We start from the raw sequence: 26,028 nt of genomic DNA, 5'->3' as shown, positions 1-26,028 counted from the left end.
ATGTGACAGCTTACTCACTTGGAAGCTGGCATAAAAATCTAGACAAAGCATCATGGTTTGCAAAAGAAATCCCCCCAAAAGATGGAAGACTATTTTCATGCTGAGCAGTAATTAACAACTGAAGTACTTAAATATTATGAAAGAAAACAGGCTGTTTTATATTCATAGGATATATTCTTGTAAGAAGTTTTACAAAACAGAACACATGCCATGATGAATGAGTAAAATACATCTTTAAAGCCCATGTGAAGAATGGGACAACACTGCTGACTGATCCGAGCCAACACCACACACAAACCAAGCTCAGAGGGATCTGCTTCTGTTCTCTAACCTTCCTCCTTCCTGCGGAATCTTCAAATCCTTTTCACGAGCTACAGCCTCTTCTTGCTGCTGCTGCAGCAGGTAAGGAGCTACTGACAGGGGAGGACAATTTATGGGAATGGAGCTTGTGGTACGCCTCGGAAAAGTTCCCATCCTTCTAACCAACATATCATCTCTCTCAATATCCGGTAAATTCCTGTCACAGTCTTCCTCGGTGCTTTCTTTCTGTTTGCTCAAACTCTGTGGGGTCTGTTCCTCAGAGATGACATCAGAAGACGGTACAGGTGATGGAATTCTCCTGCAAGAGTCATCTCTACCTGACTTGACTCCTCCCTCACTAGTGATGAGAATGAGAGGAGGGGTGAGACAGACAAAGGCATTCTCAGGTCAAATGAAAGATAAGAAAAGGAGTAATATAACTCAGTTTGTAAATGTTTTTTAAACACACAAACTTAACTGAATGAACTGCTTGCTAAAAGCATTAATTAAAAATTCCTGCTGCAGCCACAGACTAAGTGATTAAAGAAACACCAGAGAAATATAAGATCTGTTAATGCGTTAATGACCCAGATAATTCTTCTCCAGATAAATGCCAGAAACACAGAGCAGCAGTACACCATCTTCAAAAAGAAAGTAAATCCATTAGGTTTGAAAAAAACATTTTTTGAAGATCAGTAAGGCCTGCAAGCTGAATGACAAATTCCTAATATGCTGAAAGCAGGCAGAACAAAGCTGCTGGAATCCAAGCGGTCGAAAAATCATGAACGATAGCTCAGCCTCTGAGATACCAGTGACTTCACTGCCCATCAGAAATTTTCAGCAAGTGTTATGAAGACCTGTGCACAGCGTTTCGCGCAATCCTAAACACATTAAGATACTGTGAAGACATCAGACTTCCGAACAAGGCCATGCGCGTCAACAGCTCTTGGGTTTATGCTGCAGTTCACTCCCATGCAGATCAGCATCTGGCAAGAACAGGTCTCATTTAAAGCTCAGTAGCACTTCCTAAACCACACCAAATACCTGGACTCATTTACTGGCTCAGATACTTCACTGCTGTGTTCAGCAGACCCAAGACTGACAGCAGTGGTTGAAGGAGAGCTTTCAACACCAGAGAATCTCCCCAAACCATCCTTCTTGCTCTCCTCTTCTGTTCCACTCTTGGATGAAGCTCTGCCAATAACGAGCTTGTCCCATTTCTGTTGATCAATCTCAGTTACTGGCCCAAAATGCACAAACTTCTGTTTGGGGCTACCAGACTTTTTGTTTGCTCTGGTTTTGCGGACAGCAAAATCATCATGGGCTACCGCTTTCACCGTGGTATCAGTTGGTGGCAGAGTGTTGCTGGAACATCTGAAATCTTCTTCACTGGTCATAATGAGGAATAAAGGAATGCCCCCAAAATTAGACCCTCAGAATAAAACAAATTAAATGCTCCTAAACGTTTTGAAGGGGTTTTATTTTAAAATTTGAGGACATAGGTATAAACAGCTGTGGCATACTGAGTCCCAAGTGATATATAAAATGCAAAGGTACTGCAGATCTGTGGGGAAAACTCAGGGAGTACACCCATGGAAGCACCTCCTACGGGCAAGGAATGTAGCATATGGCCTGTTCCAAACTCAGCTCTTCACCCTAACAAAGCTTCCTTATCTGCGCACATATAGCCAAGTCACATACTATATGTGACTGTATGGCACTAGAACTCGCTTTGACATGAGGGAGTTACAGTAACAGAGTTAAGTAACAGAGAGACTGCTAATATCTTTAGGATGAAAGACTGATTGAATTTTGATTTATTAGAGCTAAAATTACATACAATAACCACATTGTTAGAAGAGTGCAAGAACAGACAGCAATCCTTAACTGGAAAACGGCATGCACCTAAACAGGAAGGCTAGGAGTTGTTTCCTTTCCTATTGGAGTCACAAATCACCTGCCTATGTTATAGTCCATCTCCGTAGGGAAATGGTTTAGAATAACTGCTTTATACTGGCTCCCTTTGTAGAGGTTTTGTTAACAACAAGAGCATACAAACACCATACAATGAGGCTCCTGAAAGCCCTGTTGCAGTGAGAAACAGTATTGGTGTATTTACACAGCACTGGAGTACAGTGCTGTGCTGACGTATCAGCTCAGGTCTTGAAAGAGCACAGAGACATTAATGCAAAGATGCTGATCCTCAGGTAATACTCCCAAGGTGTAAAACACCCCAAGTCCTGAAGACAGCTTGGTAGGGAGCAATGTAGTTGCTAGTGTATTAGCGGTACCACTTGGAACTTTGTGCTGCTCACCTTCAAGCACCTCTGAAAGAAATTCAGCCACCGGACAAGAGGGACCTTTCTGATATTGCATTAAGAGTTATCAACAAGAAAAGTGACTGTGAAACTACTATAGTGCTCTAAATGATGTACACACTTTCATTTCATGACAGCTGGCATATCTGTACCAATTTTTGGACTCCTCCTGAAAACTGAAATAGTTAAGGACTGGTTGTCAACAATGCATCTTCAAGTTTAAAATCACAAGCACACACAGCAGATTGTGGCAAACTAAACATGCTTCCCAGGGTGCCAATCCTGTCCATAAGCAGAAACCATACCTGGGCTCCCCTGACAGTTTCAATCTTTTCCATGTCTCCAGATCTGCTTTTGTTATAAAGGCATTGACAAAAGGCACATCTTCTTGTAGCTGAGGAAGGATGCTTTGAGATTTCCGTTTCGCCAAATCATCTCTCTCATTATCAGGCTCTTTCACCTGCTGTTCCTCCTCTGACTCAGTCTTCTCACTTTGCAGAAGTGGGTTCTCTTTGCTTGTAACTATTTGCCTTACTGATGTCATGTGCACCCGTCTTCTTCTAATTTAATGCATATTCCAGTTCAGCAAGGAAAGATATTTTGAGGAAGCAATCATAAATCAGTGTCAAAAGAAGATGTTCAGAGCTCAAGAAGATAAAACTGAATTTATAATATTAGTTTCACATTAATTTTAGGAAGTAAACATGGAATGAATCATTTGAAGTTCAAACCTATCAGCTATGCTACCACACTCATGTCCTACTGAGACCACTTCTTCACTTGAACTTGTATTCCCAGCTCAAGCAAGAAAAATCTTTACGTTATTACTGTATTAAGCATTTCTGCAATAAGCTTTTTCTCAACAGTTACAAATATCTCATTTGCATATTATTCACACAATGAATTCAGGTTTTGCTCTCAAACATACTACAGAATTTCTTTGATCTTAAGAGTCATGTCAATAGCACTGGACTATTAAAATTTGATTAGGTGTTCCTCAGATATCCTGCCAAACTAGTCATTAGAAAATGTTAATATAATCAAATTACGAGCAACTGAATGGCACATTTGACATCTGAAAATTGAAAAGAGCTCCTAAAAATTAGAAGCTTTCTGAACATATAATTTGTTACAGCCAAGATTCCCTGTAATGTGTATATAGTGGTTTTATCTAGAATCACATCTGTTTGCACAAATAAAACAAATATACTTTTTTCCTGAAAAAGATCTCTACCTAGCAAATATTTGTGTTCAGCAACTCCTTAAAGGTCTGCATCACTGAACTGAAGAAAGAAGAGATTTTTCTAGGCTGAAGCCTTGTAATCCCTGATCCATTTTCCCAATCAATGCTGTATAGTACACATTAGGACCAGGTGCCACATAATTCAGTGCAGTGTAGCAGGCATACATATTCAGTGTCTTAACTGAAGACTCATCTGGTCTGTGTTTTATGCAGGGTATTAAAAGAGAATGAAATGAAAGAAATGCACCGAAAAACATGCACTGAAAGTGATCTGAAAAAGAGTTGAGGTGCAAAACATATTTCCTAAGTTCTCCACTACTCAGGCTCATGACCTGTCACATGAGTGTCCTGCCTTTATTTTATTTACACTCACAGCCTATTAAAACTTCTCTTCATACTCTAACAAAAAATTAATTTGGTTCCTTTTATGATAAAGCATTTGCATTTACCTTAACCTGTAAGGTTTTTATGTAGCCAAGACAGCTTCTGTAGCCCATACAGCAATATATCATAGTGAAATTAAGCATTATAATTGAAAGAGTAAGACCATGAATGCACACCTTGCATGTTCCTTTTTTTCCATCTGCAATGGCTTTTTAACATCTTCCAGTTTACCTTTCTCTTTACTTGTATAGGGTCCAACTAAAAAGGAGTTAAATGGAACTATGTTTCTCGGCTGATTCATTCTGGCTCTCCGGGTGGCAAAGTCATCCTTTTCTAAATCAGGAACTCTGCAGGCTGCTTCATCTTCTGAACCAGAATCCTTTCCTTGATAAAGTGTCATGAAAGGGTTGTCCTTGCGAAGGATAATGTCTGGGGTACTTCCGTTGTCTTCACATATAGGCTTTTTACTGACACAGAGCAAAATTAAATAAAGCTCTTGATACACCAGGGGAGGAGAGGGCAGTGCAGCACTCATGTCCATGTCAAAAAACAGGCACAGTTAATCAAATATGCTCCAAGCTGCTGTTAGATTGCACAAAGCCTACTTAGAAATAAAACTTATCACATACAAGTAGCAAATTCACAAAGACTTTACATAAAACAACTCATGGAGGAGGAGGAGGAGGGAATCCAGGTGACCTCATCCCTGATAAGTAACAGCTGTGTTAGTTACCCAATACAGCCTCGCCCCTGATGAGTCACAGCTATATTCAATAAAGATCAGTGTGATAAAAGGGAGTGGGTTACCTGGTGAGAGGAGCTACAAAGAAGAAGGGTCCTGGGAAGAGAGAATCACTATTGTGAGGTCAGTCTGGGTCTGCAGTCAGAGCCTGTTGTTGGAACCTGCAGCCACAGTCTAGCTAGGTAAGAGCCTGCACTCAGAGTCTGCAAACTAATACCTGCAGTCATAGTTTAGTAGGAAATAACCAGTGGTCAGAGGCGGCAAGGGAAACCTAGAGTAGGAGCTTGCTGCAGCCGGAGTCAGTGAGTAGCTGGAGTCAGGATGACTGAGCTGTAAAGAGGAATAAAACAGGACCTTCTCATGCTGTGATAAACAAGAACACCGTATCATTTCTACCCTCTAACAAGAGGGCTGCTGCAACAAAAATTAGCATGTTGGACCTTTACTTATTTTAGCTATAGCTGGAAGAACGAGTAAGAACAAATTTTAGCATACAAGATGCAGTGAATGTAGTACCATAACTGGCAGTATTAAACTTCTTGATCAGCTCAAACAGAGGAAGAAATGTGATCCAAATAACTGATCTCTGGCAAATGTCGCTGAGTCCTGAAATATCAGATATCTGGTGTTTTTCTTAACAGCTCCATTCAAAAAAAAACCCATCTGAGTAATCACTGAGGCTGTCTACTCCTGTATGCTTAATTGCTTTCTTCTCACATGCACCATGATTGATTCTTTTCCCTAAATAACCTCTCCTTTCCCACAGAATAAGCCCTCTATGCCAATGCTGACATACAGTAGCTGCAATGATAGAACACCAGTGATATTGGCATGCTGGAAAACATTACCACCTGCCTTCCTCAGAAACACAACTGTTATCAACACAGCCTTGCTGCTACTGAAGATTACAGCAATAAAGACACTTGACAGCTGGTACCCATAATGATTAAGCTTATTTTAACTTGTAAGGGTCAATACTCTTAGGCAAACTGAAAAGACAGATGGCAGGAGCTAAGCAACTCTCACATTTAAAAATCTAATTGTCGTATTGATATTTTAGGAAGTTGAGCAGCAAGGACTGTTCCATGCAGCACTTTTGTGGGCATTTGCTCTGTCATGTAGCACACCTTGCTATACAAAGTGAAATAGAGGGGATCACAAAGGATTAAACAGACTGGCATTAAGAAAGCAAATCTAAATAGCTCAGGGGTTTCTCTGAGCTTCTCTACTATCTTAAAGAATGCTTTTTAAAAGCATTTAAGGCATTTCAAACCCCTGCAAGCCCACTACATATACCACTCATTTTATGTTCTCAGCTGCCCTTTCAAAGTACTGCTCCACAAAGTAGCTGGAGAAACTAATGGGGAAGCCATAAACCACGCCTGACAGACCAGCCTGGCTCAGGCTCAAAGGACATACAAAACTGTCTGCCTTTGCCTTCTTATGCTGCAAAACACAGGATCCCCTGTTAATGATGTGGAGAGTATGGTCTCAAATTAGCTAAAGGCAACTTTTTCCTTAGATCTCTCTGAAGGATCAAGATTACACTTAAGGCAACAAACAACACTGGCCAATAGCTTTCCAAAAGGGAACTGCTGTCCCTTTTCCTCATGAATATTTGTGTTCACAACTGCTTCAGAAACAGCTGGCTCACCAAGTGATTATTTAGTAAAAACTGCTGGATTTTTCAGTCTCATGTCTACCAATAGTAGGACGCTTGAGAGCATCAACTGTAACATTTCTGAGAGCAGTGTTTTTGACAACAAAGAAATCTTGAGTTATAGTACTCAAAAGTGCAACTATGAGTCATTGCAATGAGAAACTTACAGCTTTTAGTATGTAACTAGACTTCAGTAAACAGTTTCTAGGTTGAGAATATTTTCCATTCATTTACTATTTTTTTCACGGAATCAAAGATTAGCTGTGACATTTTGGGGTCTCCTGAAACAGCATATGACGGTCTCAAAATTGTTTTTTTTTTTAAGGTTAGTTTACCATGGAATAGATAGCAAAGACTAAATAGTAGATTTAGCTGCAAAATGCTCTTGCACACCCAGATTCAGCTGTTTCAGAAACAGTAAATGGGTCAATGCTAGTACAGTAGGTGCTTCCAAAGTGATTGCAGGCATTTGCATTCCCTGAAGCAAGGTCTCATACAGGCTTGTGGATCCTTACGCTGCATTTCAGAACAACGGAAGGGTTTCGGATCCCTATGCTCTATCAAGGTAAGAGTCCATGTCATTTTTCAACTAAGGTATCATAAACGCTAGCTCACATTTCTCTCTTAAATTCTCCTCTCCATCATCCCTTTAAACACACTTAATTATTCTCTTTTTAGGGTGTCTCCATAAATGTGTGACCTTTACCTTTCATATACAATACAGCAATTAAGAGAGAGATGTGCACGCAATAAGCAAGCAAGGAGGATCACATATCAATAAAACAACATGCAATAGAGACAATTCACTCTTTTGGGAAGGGGAATTACTTTTTGGCATGCATTTGTGTAGCTTCTAATTCAGCTAATTAAAGCAGCTCTTTCCTAGAACATGATACAGCAATGGAGACAAGCACTTAGACTCCAAGCAAAAAAATACATTTGCATACAAGTTCAAATCTTTCCTCTTCAGGACTCAGAAAAGTCTCCTACTGAGTTTAAGCTTTAGGAACAATTAGATGCCTTGTAGAACTCAAAAGTCACAGTGGGTGCCCTCCAGAGGTCAATAAGTTGAGAACAAACAGCGTGTAAAAAAATCAAAGGAACTAAAACAAAACTGACAACCTCAGGTGAAAGAAAAAAAAAAAACCAAGAGAGAGAGGCTAGTATCAGAGAAAGACTAGGGAATAAGAGGGGTGAAAGAAAAAAAATCAGAATACAGAAACAAGAGGAACTTAGAATTGCTGAGTGCCATTAGCACACGGAAAATTGAACTTGATGCCAAGAAGAGAGGTAAAACGGAGATGTTCAGAGAAGAATAATAAGACATTAAGAAAAATTATGAAATGCTCCCCTGTATCCTAAAGTGTCATTACTAAATTCTTCCTTTCTCCTCACCCACTATTCTTCCACTTTCACATACAAAGAATTTTCCTTACAGACTTCTGGCCCCTGTGCCTTTTCTGCTGTGTCTTCCAACAATCCCCAGAAGCAGGCTCATACTTCACTACAGTGATGCCTGGGTTACAAAGCTCTGCTCTTTGACCCTTAGCTGGGACAGAAAACTTTCATCTCCTCCTTCTTCCAGCTGTCAAATTCCACAAGTCGCTTCCACTGAGAGCAAGGAAGAAAAATTACTTGTTATTTCTCCTCTCTTCTTCATAACACCTGTAAGGACAACAGATTGCCCGAGGAAAGAACCAGACATTTGTTCACACATCCTTCCTCTGTGGACATCAAAACAGTAGATCAAGCACAGAGTTGGAAAAGGGTCTCAAGATGGTGAGCATCCTCCAAATGCAAACAGAGCTATTTGTTAAGCACTGCACTGCTAAACACAAGCAATGACTACATTTTGCTACATATTACTACATTACTACCACTAATATTACACCCTTGGACTCAGAATAGGATTATGCTAATACCCCTCCAGTGTATGGATTCCCAGTTGACTAGCACAATAAGTGAGGCTGAAGAACTAATTTATGCCAAATAGCTTTTCATCTTTAGCACTGGGCTTTTTCAAAAGTAATACCCCACAACCAGATATAAACACTGGTTCAGTACAGTTTGACAACAGTGAAGTAGACCCGAGAAAAGGACATGTGACAGCATATATTCTGTGACTATTTCATCTGCATATGGCACATCTGTATGGTGTTGCACACCAGCTTCACTGCACCTATGAATAAACTGTATCACATACGAGCTACATTTCTTCCTACTACATTTCAAAGCTGAGACTGTAGACCAGCATCTGCTAAACTGCCCACTATTAGGATTTCACTCCACAACCCAAAACAAAATGCTTTGCACAGGAGGACATTTGGACACTTACACTTTAGCCAAACCATTTTGATAGTTTCTAAGTGCCTAATCTTCTGACATGTTAGCTAAAACTCTACTTTGCAGGTCATCCCCATGAGTAGAAGAGACTGAGAGGATGGAAAGGCATGGGCTGTGAACCTAGCCATCATTCAGCTCTCAAGTTAAAGAATAAGAAATATCCAAATTGAACAAGATCCAAAAATAAGTAACATGGGTAATAAGTGAATAACTACATATATTCCATTCTAAAGTCAGTCAAAATATGTTTGCTGAACTATGCCTCCACACTTTAACTGGTACATATGTTAACAAGCACTGTGCTTTTATAGTTCCTGCCATTAAAAAGAAATGTATCATTTATTAACTAAAATGCTAAACTAAACAGCTAAAAATATCAACCACCTAAAAAGTTTGGTTCAGTAAACTAAACCATCCCATCAGCAACAAGTAATATAAATTTCTGAAACTTTCACCTAGACCAGGCATTTTAATGTAGATTTCTATATTTCATATATTTATATTTTATATTTCTAGATTTCTATATTCTATATTTTTATTAAATACAAGAAAATATTAAGTGGAAGATGACAAGTAGTGAGTGTAGTAGTTTTCCTGGAGCCTGTATACATTATGCTGTAAGATATCACAATTTCTCAACACAAATGCAGTTAGCATCATACAGCTCTGCAATCCCCAGCTGCCACATCACAAGCTTTTTCAGACCAAGACCTTCACTAGCAATTGTGAGTGCTTAGCAGACGGGATTTTTGTTAGGAGATGTGAAATTGCAGTGGATTGAGGAAGCCCACACTTCAGCCAATCCTGTAATTGTGAGGCGTGCACAAGTTCCCACACCGTTGGGCTAACCTGCCATAGCGCTGGGCTGCTGACATGACCTTAATACCAGCTTGTTCCAGTCTTCTTAACTTTCTGATCTCTTCCACATCTTTCCCTTTGGGTGCTGATGTTTCTTTTGCACTACATGAAGGAGACTGGTCTTTGGAGTTTTCTTCACTTTGAATCACACCTAATTTATTTTTAAAGGAGCTTGCTTCAGGAGCCACGGAGCCCACTTTCTCATTTCCACACAGTCCTGATGTTTCATTCAGTTCTTCTTCTATGGTTTCAGGGTGGGGTTTGCTATTGAATTATATAAGGTAGTTTAATGTAGGCTGTGCCTAAAACATGCACACTTATAACCACATTTTGCTGAAATCAAGATGCCAAAGGATGAATTCTGATGAATAATCAGGGAAGATAATTATGCTCTTTAAAGGAAGTTGCTTCTTAGTCCAAATCAAAAGTGACATATTAGTTGATGAAATCAACATGCAGAGTCACACACAGAGTCACCCCTATATAAACCATACTGGTGTATTAAATACAACATATAAATAAATTTATTTTACAAAAAAAAAGCAAAAATATTATCTATTTTGATTAAATATATAGAATATTACTTTAAAGTATCACTTGTCAGTAATTGTCTTGAGAACTGAAAGAGATTGTCCATTTTTTTCCAGCCTTGGGTTTGAGTCAACATCCATGTTACTTACATTAACCAACATCTTGTCAAATACAAGCTATACATTGCATTTTATGGTAAATAATGACATCACAACAATGATTTTCCACTTGTTGCTTTTCTCCCAGCTTCACCAATTGCTAAAAACTATTTATCAGTACCACACCAGCAAGAGATCTATTACAGTATCTTACACCTTGTGAAAAGAATGAGAATTGGGCAAGTGTTAAAGCATCATTACTGAGAAAAGGGGAAGGTGTACAGGCCAGTCTTACCTGAAAGGTTTGTCTCCTAGTGGTGAAGTTGCTGTGCTCCAGCTCTTTCGGTACTCCTCTCGTTCAGCTTTCTTTTTCCGAAGCGGGGCAGGTACATAGAAAGTCTGATTACTCTTGTTTGGGAGGTACTGGTTAAAAGGCACAGCTGATTTAGGTTCACCATGTGAGGTCCGCCTCGCCAACATATCATCTTTTTTCACATCTGGCATCTTTCTGTGTGGCAGGTCAGTTTCCGAGTCACTTCCTCTTCCTGGTGAGGAAGGAGAAAAAAAATCCTTTGCATTTTCATCCAGTTGTTTGGGTTATTTTTAAACTACAAATCAGAAGACACCACCAAAAAATTACATTTAGCCACTTTTACCTGCATTTGTATTTTAAAATCAGTCACTGAAGGTAGTAGCCACATCATCTACACAGACAGTAAACTTCTTTCCATCACTCCCTGAAAAATTCATTTTCAGCCACAGAAGTTTTCCTAAAGTCCAGATGACTCTTAGTTGTACATAAGGGCATGTCTGATCTGATTCACAGTCTTGAACCTAGACTAATACGTGCCTAGCTCAAGCACAAGCAAACAAAAGTTCCATGTTGTATAGCTACAGAATGGCAGGAATATGTGGATGTTTCCACACACAAATTAACAATTTGAACACAGAAAACATCAGCTTCAGTCAAGACCTGAGAAGAGCAGTAGCTGCTATGAACCAAAGGGCTTGATTGTCTCTCTCCAGTCTCACTGGTTGCCTAGTCAATCAGTCTAGCACAGTGCAAAACAGACAGAAACTTGATACCCAGATGGAAAAGTGCAAGGAGAGAGGGACGTGATCTCACGATTTAGATGTTAGATCAGTACAGTGAAGAAATAAAGTGGCAGAGAAAAATTGAGAGTTGGAGAGAATGAGATACGAGATTAGCAGAGCTGAGTGACCGCTTGATTTTGTACAAATGAACTAAGCTTCCTGATATTTATAACCCATTTAAGACACTGAAACTTAGCCAAGTTTCTGACTTGAAACTCCCAAACTGTAGGAGAAACACCCTAAAGAGCATTCCCAGTGTGGAACTGCTCTCATACCGATTTTGGAAGCCACTTCATAGACATTCACTAGATTCCTTGCACCATTATGAGCCTTTAAAAATAATTCACAAAGAAGTTATGCAAATAGTTTTCTCCCAGCAATGTAACCTTATCACAGGCCCTGGTTTGAAGAGTGAAATGGAGTGTGTTCAGCCATTTGTCCCATCAGCATCTGTATGTTCTCCAAGCTTTGGAGGGTTGGATGTCACTGGTCATTGGCCCCTTTGCAGCACTTGCATATGCTATTAGCTGTTCCCCTTTTCAGGGTGAAGGGAAGCCACTCAGGTTGTGTCCTCTTGTTAATTCAAAACACTAGTAAATTACCAGCTAATTCACTGTGCTACGTACTGAACAACTGAAAACAATGAAGTCATAAAAATCACAAGTAGCTTGTGTATAATTCAAAGTGGGGGAAGAAAAAGAGGTCTAAATATGCTAGGAATGTTATTTGCAAAGAGCTTTTGCAGTAGATGGAGTTATTCATGATTTGCTTGGAGAGAGACGAAGAAGAGTGAAAAGGAACAGTAGGAAACGACATGACACAATAGAAATGAATGTTAGAGAAAAATCACAATGAACTTTTTTGTTCGTAATCTTATGCTTCAACAATTTTTGTTAAGAACTTATGACAACTAGCACCACAATTGGTACCCTGAATCCATGTCTAAACAAAAAGTGGAGATACCATGACAGAATTATGGGTGTCTGAGGACAGCTGAGGCTTGAAGGGCGGTAGTGTCATCAGACAGAGCAGGGAACAGAGAGGGTAAAAGATAAGAAAAAGATCCCTTACTGTTATTTGCTATTCTGATTGCTTTTGACTTTGCTCTCGTGTCTATTTTTGTAACACAGGAAAACCAGTCTCGAACTGGCAGACAGAAATGCTGAAATAGATAACCACAGTAGCAGAGGAATTGGAACACATTCCTCTCATTACTGATGTGCCAACAGCATCCCCAAGCTGAGTACTTCAAAGAAAAACAGCTTCTTTAATTATTCATCTTACTCATGAAATTATTTTCAGCTCAAATTTGCAAAAAAAGTACTTGAAGCCAAAGGACCAAATGGAAGATGCAGCTACGCTCTACATTTATAACCTTAAGTTTTTTGTTCTCATTTCCAAGTAGAAGCAGCAGCAATTTCCAGAACTAGTAACAAGCAATTATACACTGCAGACATACCTAGATCCTTCTTAAAAGGAGCCATGCACAACTGCTGGCCAGGCAGAGGATTTTATTCATTGGCAACTCTAAAAGCAATTTAGAATGCAATTCTTCTGTGTTTTAAATAAGCGCTCTACTCTACCACTGGTTTTGTTTGTTTTTTGCTAAGGGACAGGCTCTATATGGGACACCAGAGCAGTTCCTCAACAGTGAGACTAATCACAGATAGCATTTGTGAAGGTGGTATTACTTACTGCTTCCACCTAAACTAATCACCTTAGGATCACTTAAATAACGTCCATTCAGGCTTTTTTTTCTTCTAGGAGTGGAAGAAATCACAGTTTTAGTTGGCAGTATTACTTGGTTTATAAAGTTCCTATTTGAATGGAGAAAGAAGTAACGAAATCAAAATGTTTTCTTCCATCCAACTTCGCATATAGAATCATAGAATTGTTTAGGTTGGAAAAGACCTCTAAAGATCATTGAGTCCAATATACTGTTTCTATCAAAAACTACTCACAGCTGAGTAAAACACAGGCCTGCTGGGACCTCAGGAAGAGGTTCAACATAAAAGAGGTCAGCCAAGTTCCACCTCACCTGCAATTGTTGGAGGAGACAGCTGTGAAGTTACGGCAGTAGTAAGCAGGGAAAATAGGACACACTAGAAAGTGTTGGCTGGACAAGTCGTACATGTGCACACAGCATCTGCACGCACCCTGGTTAAAGACTAATTTTTCAGAACAAGCTTTGGGTGCTTTCATCTTATTTTGTGTTTGTTGCAGACTCAGGAATGTGACAAGATAATACGTCAAACAATCTGTGGCAGGCAATCACAAGACCTTTGTAACATCTGGTAATACAGCAGAAGTTGACAGGACAGCATCTACAGGACATATGTAAGTGGCTGCCTACCAGCTCCAAGTAAGCAGGGACACTGGACATTCCCTGAGCACCTAGGATAGAGCAACACTTTTTGATTAGGACATGTGAGGTGTTCCTATTTGCCAACACCAGGCTTGTCTCATTTGAGAAGGCAGAAAAACATTTTATAACGTAGAGCCTGTGCTCAGCTCAGTATCTGAGGGGTCATGAGGCTGTTTCAGGGAATCAGCCCCAGTAGATAGTTCGGGATGGTCAACCTGTAACAGCCCAAACACCACAGGCCACTCAGAGCAGCAGAGCAGATCTTAGCTCTGATTTTCCCAGAGCTCTTTCATAATTCTACTGTGATACCAGCTCTCCCTGCCAGCTTTCCAGTTCTAAGGAGCTCCCCATCACCTCAGGAAATCTCTCATGTGTCCGGTTATGATTAGCACCAGTTTCTTTCACACTGCCAAAAGCAGTATGAACATCTGGTTCCTACCAAAAAGTCGTCCTGCCTTTCCTTTTTAAATTAAATAAACAATATTACTAAGGAGATGTGATTCATGTGTGCAACATAATTTCATGTGATGATGAAATTCGACTTACTCATCTGTTTATCAGGAATGTCACTGCACAGAAAGAGCCTCCATCATGCCTCCTTTTGTCGTAAACCAGAGTCCTGCCCATGACTGGTAACCTAAGTGCATGCCCCACATCTATTCCTAGCAAATCCTTCATCCAGCATGCTGTGTTTACAAGCCTCTGAAAACCTCTTCAATCAGAAAAGAAAGGCAGAGAAGCAGCAGCCCTTCTGTATGCCTAGAGCTGCCTGCCCTCTCACAAATGTGTACAAAGCTCTGATGCTGGGAGGTATTAATTTACCCAGTTTTATAAATGCCATAAAAACATAAATGACATTTGATAAAGTGCTGTAAAACAGACTTCAAAACTCTGTCAAATATGAGACATTCTCAAGATATTTCTGTTATTTATCGGCCCTGCATTTACTCAAGCAAACATTTTATTCACTACAATTCACTACACCCTGTTCCTGTAATTTTATTTCTTGCTTCAGCCTAGTTTGTAAGTCAAAATGAGTCTGCATAACATCCTCTTACACCAAAACCCAGAAAAACACCCTTCCCATCATAAAATTACACTGCAATGATGTAACTCATTTCCCAATGCTACGCTATCTTGAGACAAACTTCAGGTAAGCTGTTGGCAAAGTCATCTACACCTCAGGGAACACAGATGAGCATTTGCAAAAAAGTTCTCCCACTGGGTTTGCCCGACTCAGAGGCTGTGTGCAGCCTCTGAATGGCACATTTATTCCAGAAACGTTACCTCTATGTCACAATGTTATGCATGTGCCGCCCTGTGACTGGTACTTACCATCACTACTCCCTCTGAGCACTACATCTGGAGACGGTGTCTGCTGCGAGCGGGAGCCAAAGGAGTCCAGGCTGTCAAAAGAATCATCTCTGCCGTGGCGAGGCGGGGACAGGGAGTCACTGCGTTCAGAGTCCCAGCAGTCAATATAGCCGCTGTCACGAATGCTGCGCTTGGGGCTCTCAATGTCCTCTGTTTCCTACATGGAAATACAGCAGGAACCTCTTCATAAAGAACGCACTGATGTACTCGCGAGATGCATTACACATCAGAAAACAAAGCATCTTCCCAAATACTAAAAAATCTCCTCCCCAAAAAAGGGTTTCCTTGGTTTTTGCCCCTTCTTCCCTTCAAAACAAAGTGCAAGCTTGCAATAACCCAGCTTCACGCTGTTTAAGAAGCTACTCTCATTAGATAAGTACAATGAACTGAGAAAAAGTTCTAACAGACCAGTTAATAAACTGATCAAAAGTGAAAGTAACCTGAAACTTCACTTGTCGTCCACAGTCCATAGCACAGCCAAAGACACTACAATTTTAACATCATGCCTGCATCAGGTTTAAGTTTGCTGCTTTCCAAAAGATCCCCCCCCCCCGCTCCTTGCCCATCTATTGTATCTAGCCAGGACCCCAGCAGACAGCATTTGTTGTTGCTGCTTCAGCTCGGCAAAATAATAAAGCAGTGTGCTTCAGCCTCCGTCTACCTTGAAGAGAAATTCCTGTTATGAAAGAGGGATGTCTTTCTCAAGCAATCAGCAATGAAAAATATGCAAAATGCTTTTCCCGATGCCTCAGAAGAATTCAGTTGTGCTCTTTACTCTTTGCCAGCTCCTGGCTCTGGGGGATATGAAAGCACTTGTAGCTGACCCACATGTTCAGAGCAAGGAGAACAATGGTTGTCTTTGACAGCCCTGTGATTATAAATTCTTTCCAGTGCAAGCAGCACATACTAAAACACTGAAACTCCAGCAGAGGGAAAGGTCAATAGAAGCCATCCTCACCCTTGCATTATAATAAATCCCTTGTTTTAGAGTGTCTTAACATTAATTACAATAGCACAGACTGAGAAAAAACAAAAATAACTAAGTTTGTTCAGAGATTAATCTGTTTTTTTCTCCCCCGACAGTAAGTAAAGTCAGAGATGTGGGTGCCATTATCAGACTGACATTTTGTGACCCAAAGAGGCTGGAATGTGATTTTTTTTTCCCCAGAAGCATTTGAATATTAATTCCTAATTAAGAAGCACCCCCTGCTTACCACTAGCTGAAGCACAATGGCTGTATTGAGAAGAGCTCCCACTGTCCTTGACTGTTAAAGTTTTACCCATCACTAGTATTGCCAATGAGAAGATCAATCAGGAGTATCACAGTATGCTACGGCATGCTGCCTCCACAAAAAAGCAGGTTCGCTGGAAAAGTGATGGAGAGAGGAGAGCCCTGCAGTAATACACCAACACTCCCCTGCTCAGTAAGAGGGAGGCTTGAAGCGGGACTGAGACATCAGACCAAATGCTCTGCAAACTTTTCAGGAAGAAGGCCTAATTAGTGCCACTCACTACCAATCTGCCAAAATACCACATTAAGGGCAGCGGCAAAGGTCACCTAAGGCCAAGCTAAACTGTGGTAATGCCATTAAGTAATTTCACAGTAAACAGAAGTGAAAATATATTCTTAAAACAGATAAAATGTATTTTAAAAAGTTGTAAGGAATCCTATGTAATTTCCTTTCCCAATTCTGCTTAGTGAACTAAAATACTAATAGAAACAATAGACCACAAAAATCTGTCTCCCTGAAATCTGCATGATTTACACACAGTCCAGAACAAATCTACAAATCCTATGAAAATCCTGTTTGTGACACGATCCAAAAATCTTTTAAAAATCCAAATTCCTTAAATCCACTCAACCCTTCATACCAATCAGCTATTCTCAATCTTTAGGCACATTTCCATTTTCCTGAATTACTGTATTTGAATGACACAGAATTGCTCAGCAGCTACAGGGACTTCAACTGGGCAAAAAGCCCCATCCCACATTCAATATCACCCAGAGTTTGAAAACAGTCCAATTGTGAACTAATGAGTTCTGCAGAACCTACTTTCAAAGGCCTGTTTATGTTAATTTTGCATGCTGCTCACTAGGAATTAGGAGGCAGGCACCAGGACAGGATCCTAGACTTCTGTAAACATGTTCTTTACAGCTTTCCCCTTGGCAAAGACACACTCGAACACAATGCTGTCACACAGATGGGTACTTGTCCTGCCCTGGACAAACGTCATCTCCCAAATGCTATCAGTGGGAATGTGCTTATCTGTGGGACTGATAACACCAGGACATGACACACAGCAGCGCATTAGTCTTTCATATTATCTAATTAAAAACACAGTATGTCACTGAATGGCAGTTAAAGCGTGATTGCCAAATACAAGATGCATTTGTCCAGGAAGTTCCACCCACTGAATATAACCAAAAAGCCTTGACTATTTTGTCACTGGGAATTTCTAGTTTAAAAGTAAAGAAGAATGAGTACTCAAATAGTTAATGAAATTAAAAACAGAGTAGCATGAATAAAGTTAGAAATTAATATCCCCTTCAGCACGAGAAGTAGAAAAAGATGAGTCTGAGACAACTTACATCAGAACTGTCTTTTGATTTGCTTATTAAAAAAGGAGGGTAGAGAGGATTTACAACAGAAAAACTAAACCACACTGAATTTATGGTCAATTTAGTTATTAAATTCTGTGGAAAAAAATGCCAGTAGAGAATGTGATAAAGTGTCTTTTCATCACTCTAGCTCAGCTATAAAGAACATCAGAGTGTTGCACAGCATGATTAACATGTTGTATTTTACAACCAAATCCTCTTCAAATGCAGTAACATACAAACCCACAATTGCCAGTGGGAAATACTGCAGGGGTACCAGAGTAGGGCTGTGATAAAAGAAGTCGCCAGCAGCCTGCACAGCAGCATCACCCTAAATAAGACTTTTCAGGACTGCAAAATGCTCTGTTTATGCATTAAAGGCATATATAGCTTTCAGCTTTTATGAGACTACCCTTCTCCCAGCTCCAACATTTGCAACAGATCAAGTACCAGCCTCTTGCTTTTGTCCTTAATTTGCAGCACTCTCCAATGCTCAGCCATGCCCTTCACAACCACCAGCTCCTGGGAGAATGCTTCCTTTTGCCCCTAGCCTATTTCATCCCACAAAAGGGGTCAAGATAGGACCTCCAAAATGCTCTGTTGATCAGTTTCATGGGTAAATATCACCTGGAAAAAGAGGAGCCCCATGGTGTGAGATTAAACATTAAAAAATAAATCACGATATTATGCAGCACTAACATAGTGACAAACTGAACTGCGGTAATTTTTCTGCGCTCGCTCCTATGTTTGGGTTTGTTTCACCTTTCAGACTCTTTGGAGAGTGAACTGCTCCTTCCCCACTTCTATTTGTAAACAACTCAAGTACTAACTTCATCTTTTTATTGCTTAGGTTCAGTCATATCACTTGCAAGTGCCGAAGTCCCAAGTGATAAGCACAGGTCATTAAAATGAAGACTAAAATAAAATTCTCCAGAGAAGCAGGATGTTCTCTTTTCCTCTCCGTTTTCACCTGCTTGTTCAGAGGAACTGGGCTCACAAACAGGATTTTTACCCATCTAGTTAAGATTCTTGGGTCACACCAGGGTGTAGGAACGGCTATCAGTCAGACAAGCATTTCTTCTTCTCCAGTGGCGTTGGCCCTGTGAGATGCCAGAATGATGAGCTGCAGCTGGCACAGTTGCAGCAGCACAGAGCTCAAGGAGAATTTAAGTCCAGAGAATCTCCCATGGTCCCCAAACTCTACTGCCTGTCATGACATGGCTGCTACATGAGGTGGGGAGGGAACAGCAGGCATGAGGCTCTGTGGACTGCAGAACATATCTATGTCCAACACACGCAGTGCCAGCACATGGTGCTGCCAATCTTCTTCCACACCTGCTCCTTGCCCCTTCAATCCCAAGGAAAGGCAGGTTTGGTTATCAATGCTAGCCATCAGCATGAACCACGAGGTGAAGTGTCCGATGTTAAGGTTCAGGGCATGCTAGAATGCTCAACCAAAAATCCCCAAGCCACACTACAGGAATCACAACTTTTCCCTTCCAACAGAGATCAGCTCATCATAAACCACCAAACATGATGTCAGCCAGAATTTAGAGCTTGGCAAAAACAGATTTACCCTAACTATGTCCTTGGTGAAATACAATCTCCTTCTCCTCCACTTCAGCTTTATTTATATCCTTTGGTTTGATGCTTTATGCTGCAACACAAAACCAAAAAGCTGCCCATGAGACTGAATGTTTTAAAGAAGAAGAAACTGTGCTCTTTTGAGTCCTACCATGTTACTTTTGAATCTCAGCTCTTCTAGCTGAGACTTGGTGTCATAAATGAAAATAATTCAAACCAAAACACATGGAAATTAAGATGAAAGAGCTACATGAAAATTCTAAAGCCCTATTTGACATCACCTATTGCATCAGTGATACCACCACAAAGCCGGCCGCCAAAGTGGTTTTCAGAGTTTGGTAGAATCAGAAACTTTTTTGATGTAGGTAGACGTTTACTAAGGAATCTGCACTCCAGCCCCCTTCACTCATATTTACCAAGAAACAGTTTATTTATTGGAGTAATAATTTAAAGTAAATTTTCATTCCCAAAACATAACAAAAAGATACCTTTCTCATTTGTGCCAGGAAGCCTTCAAACTCCTTCAGGTTCAGGGTTGATCCACTATATGACGTGCAGCTGTTTGCTGCTTTCCCTAGCCAATAAATGGTGACTAATACCTGCAGAAGGTAATAAGAATTAATTTAAGCCATCTACACAGTCCTGTAGCTAAAATTTACTTCCCTGCAACATCCCTCATTGATTCTAAACTGCACAGTGGCACAAAATTTTGTTATAAATCAGAATTGAAAGGGAAGTGTCTGTCAAAGGTTAAACATAAATACATTAGACAACTATGAAAATTTAAACAGTCCTACAAAATATGTAACTTAACATATTATCTCCCAGGTATTTTTAATTAAAATAATAAAACTGTTATGTCTGCCTGGAAAAATAAACAGAAAATATGGATCTGAGTACAAAAACTAGACAAATAGATCTGAAACTTCTAGAAGACACACATAAATATATTTGTTTGTAAAGAGTACTAAGATTAGTAGTCATTAATGAAAACCATTAAGACCATGGTAATAAGCAAAGTACTTAGAATGTCTGCCTGCCTAAAAGCATCTCGAATAGGTGTGTATTTCAAGGACAGAAAAGGGAATCACATTTTTAATCACCTTAATGTAACTAACCAGATGACATAGGAACATTTATTTCCAGGCTCCTGCTAGTTCAAGAACTGCTTAGCCCAAGATTAATCAAAATTCATGAGCATCTTGTTGTTTCTATCAGACTGCAGTGTAAAAGTTACTGATTTCATTGAAGTTCTGACTTGATACCTCTCCACAACTCAAAAATCCATTCAAAACTGGTGAGGGAAAACGACCAAGAACTGCTCTTGCAAGTAGCAAAGAAATCCGATTTGACACTGCTGGTGTTGCACTTGTTTAAGAAAATGAGAAATTAAGATGCTTAGGATGGTCACATCCAATACATCCAAAAATGCTGACATTTGTACCATGCAGGGAAAAGCTTTTTCTGCACCCACAAATGTCTCCACTTAGCACAACGTCTTTAATAATACCTGTGCAGCAGCTATTTGGGCTGGAAACTGCTCATCAAAGGCAATTCAATTCAATGTTGTGTTTTGCACTGGTTAAAAATGACAAACCATCACCCTAGAACTTAAGGCTTTTTCTCATTTAATGCTCCTTATTTTATCATATTCCATGACATTGCAAAGTATTTAACTGCAGAAGGAATAGGAAATATTTTCATGTGAAAAAGAGATGCAATCAATAATAAATAATATTTGCAATTAACTGTATCAAAAATATTCATAAACTGAAATACAGTATTTTATGTTTTGATGGGACAGGGCCATATACTTCATGCTATATAGGGAACTAAAGGAAACAAGACTAGCAGAAATCCCAAAGGGGGACTTCACAGGGAACAAACATCTCTCACACTCTTCTTCCCTAAAACATGCATCCACATTCCTCCTCAGCAACATGCTAGACTTTTCTTATCAACTTGCTCTGGCACCCCCATTTTTCATTTAAATGTAATGTCCAAAATTATGCAGCACTGTGGCTGAGGCCCTGTCAGAATAGGATACAGCATCATACAAACCTTCTGTTTAAAAACAACTGTGGTACATAATGTAAAATTTGCATTTTATATATAAATACAGCTGACATTTTTCTTCTGTTTACAAGTAGTATACATGTCATGAAATAACTGAGTAACGTTTTTAATGAAGTTCAAAAACTTTTGCCTTTTTTTAAAAATCACATCCAAATCAATACTACTATGCTGAATGAAAGGAGGTGGTGTTGCTAGTACTGATTTTTTTTGTCTTGAAACAACCTTTATCTGAACTGTTTTCCTTCAACCAACACCACTTGACAAATTTAATGCAAAAAAGTCTTACAGTATACATTTTCAAGTTAAATGAAAATATTTGCAAATAACAGTATTTCCAGCAACCAGGAAACTGTGAAATTCATTCTGCCATTCAGTTAATTGATGAAGGTTATGGTATTTTTGGTATTTTTATTTATTCTTGCTAGCATTTAATTACATTCTCGCTTCTTCCTTTCTTTATTTGTAAAAAAAAATAAAGGCAGAATGTTTCACATTTGCAAGCAATTCCGGCTGGCTGCCAGCTGAGGCTGCAGGATCATGCACCTGGAAAGCATATACTGCCTACAAGCACATTATGGAGGATACTTTTGAAACTTCAGCTTTAAAGCAATACATCTGTACAAAGATGTTTAGCCAGTGCCCACAAAGTGTGTTAAAATACCAAAGCTGAATTCCTCCCCTAAAAATCTGTGTGCTGGGTGCAGAAGATTCTACTCTACTGATGATGGAAAAGACAGGATGAAACAATCTGGGGGAGGGGGTGGTTTTGCTGTTGTTTGGGGTTTTTTTTACCTCCAGTCATGGAAGTTATGAACTGACTTTCAAAGTTATTAGAAGAGATCTTGGCATTTCCTATCAGATTATAGGGATGTGAGCCAAATAAAAATTATACCTGTTTACAGCTAACTAAGGACAGACAGCTTGCTAGGCTTTAAACTGAGACCAGCAAAGTTTAGACATTTTCTTTTCTAGTTAACAAGTACAGGATCCAATACCATGGTCCTTAGTTTAAATTAACAGGAAATTGAAGTCAAATGGAAATAGTCTTTCTGGGGAAACACTGATTAATTGGGAAGAACAACGAGAAAACTAGCAAACCTGATAGTAAGGCCCTGCATCCCAATTTAATGGTCATTTTGCTTCATTTTAAATGCCTTGTACAACCGTATTCTGTGCCTTTATATTCGTGAGGGGCTACAAAAGTGTGGCTTCATGGGTGAATCAAACTGTTCCCAGCAAACACCACATTGGACAGCCCAGAAATCACTTTGTTTATCACTCATCTAAGAGTATCTAAGAAGACACAAATGTTCTCCATTTTATTGCTATTGTAAGGCTGCTTAGCCATAGCACCTCTACCTAAATTTCCAGCAGAACTCAGTCAGGTTTGTATTGAGAAAGATTTTTCAGCAATACTCATGTGTACTCAGTTTTTACTGACATAACTCTTGGTCAGGCCAATAACAGAATTAAGCAGACAAAAAGAAAAACTCCAAGTGATGTACTTACATTTTTCAGCTTCCTACTATAGTCAGTGTTCCTGGTTGCACAAACACATAAAAAGATTAAAAAAAATTAAATCAGAAAGTAGACATACTTTCCAAGAGGGTGTATGCAGCAGATCACATTTACACTAACAAAAGCCTGCTGAATACTTCTGCTGTCTGGAAACACATGAAAGCTAGAAGATGTAGTTCACACATTCATTTATTCATAACATGGGAGTATTTTGTCACCATTATTTCAATCATTAAATTAGAATTCTGGGAGTACAAAAAGAAAATGTGTTTATAATGGTCCCACAGTAAAGTAGGACAATGCCAAAATATTTCCTTTAAACAGAGTTGCTGATTTCTTAAAAAAGGAAGACAAAAGTCCTCACTGCTAAAATACATTCTGCAGTTATCCAACAGTCAGATTCTGCTCTGCAACCCATACAGATTCTGGAAGCAACTGAACAAGCCTAAGAGGCATCACCAAACATTAAGGAAATATTGTGGGTGCTTCTGCGGAAACAAACATTACAAAGAACAAAGTGAATGGATGAAGCAACAAAGAACCTGCCATTTAAAACATATCATGCCGTAGAAAACATTTATTTTTTAAATGTATACTTGAGCACTCAGACTGAACATTGGAATCATCCTTCTCAAGATATTTTTTACTCTTAAGTTCATGGAAGAGAGGTAGTTTTATGTTAAAAACAATAAGGTACAAAGTTTGTGCAAACACTTCAAAATCCAGCAAAGGAAGCATTAAAAAATGAAGGAAATATGTAGGTGCTGAAAACTAAACAAGACTACTTGAGAATTAGTAAAGATTGTGTCCTGATTATTTACAGTCTAATGTGTCCTGATTATTTATAGTCTAATTGTCTTCTACTGTAACAGTTAGACCACTCCAGCATTAAAGTTTATCTGACAAAACCAAAAGTAAATGTACTCAAATCTGTTAGAACAACAAAAGTCTAAATATGGGCAATAGTAAACAAAGTATTTTTGATAACATCCTTTAAAGCCAAAATTTTGTCCACTAATACCCACACAATAAGAAAAATAGAACAGTCCTGGGTTTTTTCTTAGTACAATAACAGTGGAAAAGAGTCACAGAAAATTACTTATAGCATTAGCTCATAACTTTTATAAGCAAAGCGATCCAAAAAATAGATCTAATGCATGCCTCAATTAACATCTATATGGGAAAAAAATGGTTAAAATGTCATTATCTCAAGCATATGCAATAATGTCATACTCATCCTTTACCACAGAATAAATAATATTTTTACCATGTTTAAAAAAATCACCCAAAAGTCTTCAGAGAGGGAAAAAATGACCTTCATGCTTTGGGAACTAGCTAGCAGAAGACAGCCTTGAACATATTTCTCTAAAACAGTCATGGACTTGGCTTCTACACCTCAACTCAGTTACTCAGCGTGAACTTGGACAGTGTTAGGAAAACATTTGGCTCATTTCCACAGCTGCTCTCTCTGAAGCCCTCATATGCAGTGGAGGGCCAGGCCAGCTCTGTGGGGTTTATGACACCAGGTTTAACTTGGTGACATACAGAACAGCTCTGCTTCAGGCTCCACCCTAGCCAAAGCCTCTCAACCTGCCTCCACCAAGGTACTCCATCCATCCTCAACCACAAAAGATGAAGATGTTTATCTGAAGAACTCATCCTCTCTGGTTTCATATGGAGATCAGGGTTTTATATCAAGATTATGGATTGTTCTGCAACTCTCTCAATCATTGTAATGATTTTACAGGACATCATGAAGAACTTATTTCACTGAAGCATTATCAGATTTAGAAGGAATACATCACATAGTCCCCACTCAGTGCCATGTAGAGGGCAAGAAGAACCTCATATTAGGGTCAGAATCTTGGGAAGGAGCAAAAAATGGTATTCCTTAAAACAAGGACACCAGCCAATTCGATTTTCAGAGCCTTTGAATTTTCCCAGACTGCCTGAACACCATGAACACTTGTCCAACTTCCATTGCCAGAAAGGAATAAAAAAAACGCTACTGAAATTTAGTAAATTGTTTCCATATACTTTCTAAAATGGATATGTCTCACCAGGATTTCATTACTGATCTTTTTGGCCAAATGAAATTAGACCATTCAATCAACTCAGCAGCATTTGCTTGTCTGTAGAGCAGTAACTTCTGTTATAACTGTAATATGACAAGATAGACCCAAAACTTTCAGGAAAACTTCTAAATAACACCAATTATAAATTTTGTTAATTTTATGAAAGTGTGGGGTGCTTTTGCTTTTAAAAGGTGAGGGGCCCGTGCAATTTGTGTGGTAGTGGCTGTGTGGCTTTGGTGAAAAACTACTGAAAATGTGGCATTTCCAGTTCACACAGACTCTCATTAGCCCAATTACTATGTATCTCAAGCTATAGCTCTTGCAGGAAAGTGAAGAGACCATGCTTATGTCTGCATCTCAAACAATCTGAGAGGCCTCTAATGCCCTATATTGCACCATCAGAACAGTTTAATCAGAAATATCAGAGCTGTGACTTCTTTTCCCCCAGAGTACAATATTTTATTAGTTGAACAGATGAAAAAAGAATGTCATCAATTTAGATCAGGAAAACCCCTAAGTCCCTTGGAATCTCATTGCCTAACTAAGACAGTATTTTCACAAAATCACAGAATAAACTGAGTTGGAAGGGACCCACAAGGACCACCAAGTCCAACTCCTGGCCCTGCACAAGGTGTCCCCCAGACTCACACCACAGGCCTGAGAGCATTCTCCAAGTGTTGTCCTATTTTACAGAGCTGTGGTTGATGTCTCTGGGACAAAACCTGTCAAACAGAACAATCTATTTGTCCCAACACTGAAAGTTTCCCAAACCTCTGCTTCCTATTTGTCTTACACGAAGTAAAATTCTATAGCCTTTTTGCTCATTCTTAAATATTTACTATTGCATTACAAGCACCTGAAACTG

General features: G+C 39.4%; 1 protein-coding gene across 2 annotated transcripts in view; it reads right to left on the bottom strand.

The window, feature by feature from the left end:
* LIMCH1 (LIM and calponin homology domains 1) overlaps nt 1-26,028 on the bottom strand; it is a 173,982-nt gene that overhangs the window by 46,714 nt on the left and 101,240 nt on the right. The window contains exons 5-13 of one of the 2 annotated variants that reach the window (XM_066185667.1): nt 23,080-23,110; nt 19,983-20,093; nt 15,273-15,468; nt 10,773-11,022; nt 9,840-10,112; nt 4,422-4,712; nt 2,924-3,178; nt 1,345-1,689; nt 332-658 (exon numbers count right to left, since the gene is read on the bottom strand). In XM_066185667.1, coding sequence (XP_066041764.1) covers nt 332-658; nt 1,345-1,689; nt 2,924-3,178; nt 4,422-4,712; nt 9,840-10,112; nt 10,773-11,022; nt 15,273-15,468; nt 19,983-20,093; nt 23,080-23,110 — 2,079 coding nt within the window. Of the gene's footprint in view, nt 1-331; nt 659-1,344; nt 1,690-2,923; nt 3,179-4,421; nt 4,713-9,839; nt 10,113-10,772; nt 11,023-15,272; nt 15,469-15,751; nt 15,851-19,982; nt 20,094-23,079; nt 23,111-26,028 lie in introns of those variants that run through there. The other variant, XM_066185668.1, reaches the window with a different exon arrangement.

The sequence above is a fragment of the Chamaea fasciata genome, unplaced genomic scaffold, assembly GCF_029207755.1.
Source record: "Chamaea fasciata isolate MVZ Bird 193981 ecotype frontalis unplaced genomic scaffold, bChaFas1.0.hap1 SCAF_6, whole genome shotgun sequence".
NCBI lineage: Eukaryota > Metazoa > Chordata > Aves > Passeriformes > Sylviidae > Chamaea > Chamaea fasciata.
This window is presented reverse-complemented; position numbering and strand designations above follow the sequence as displayed.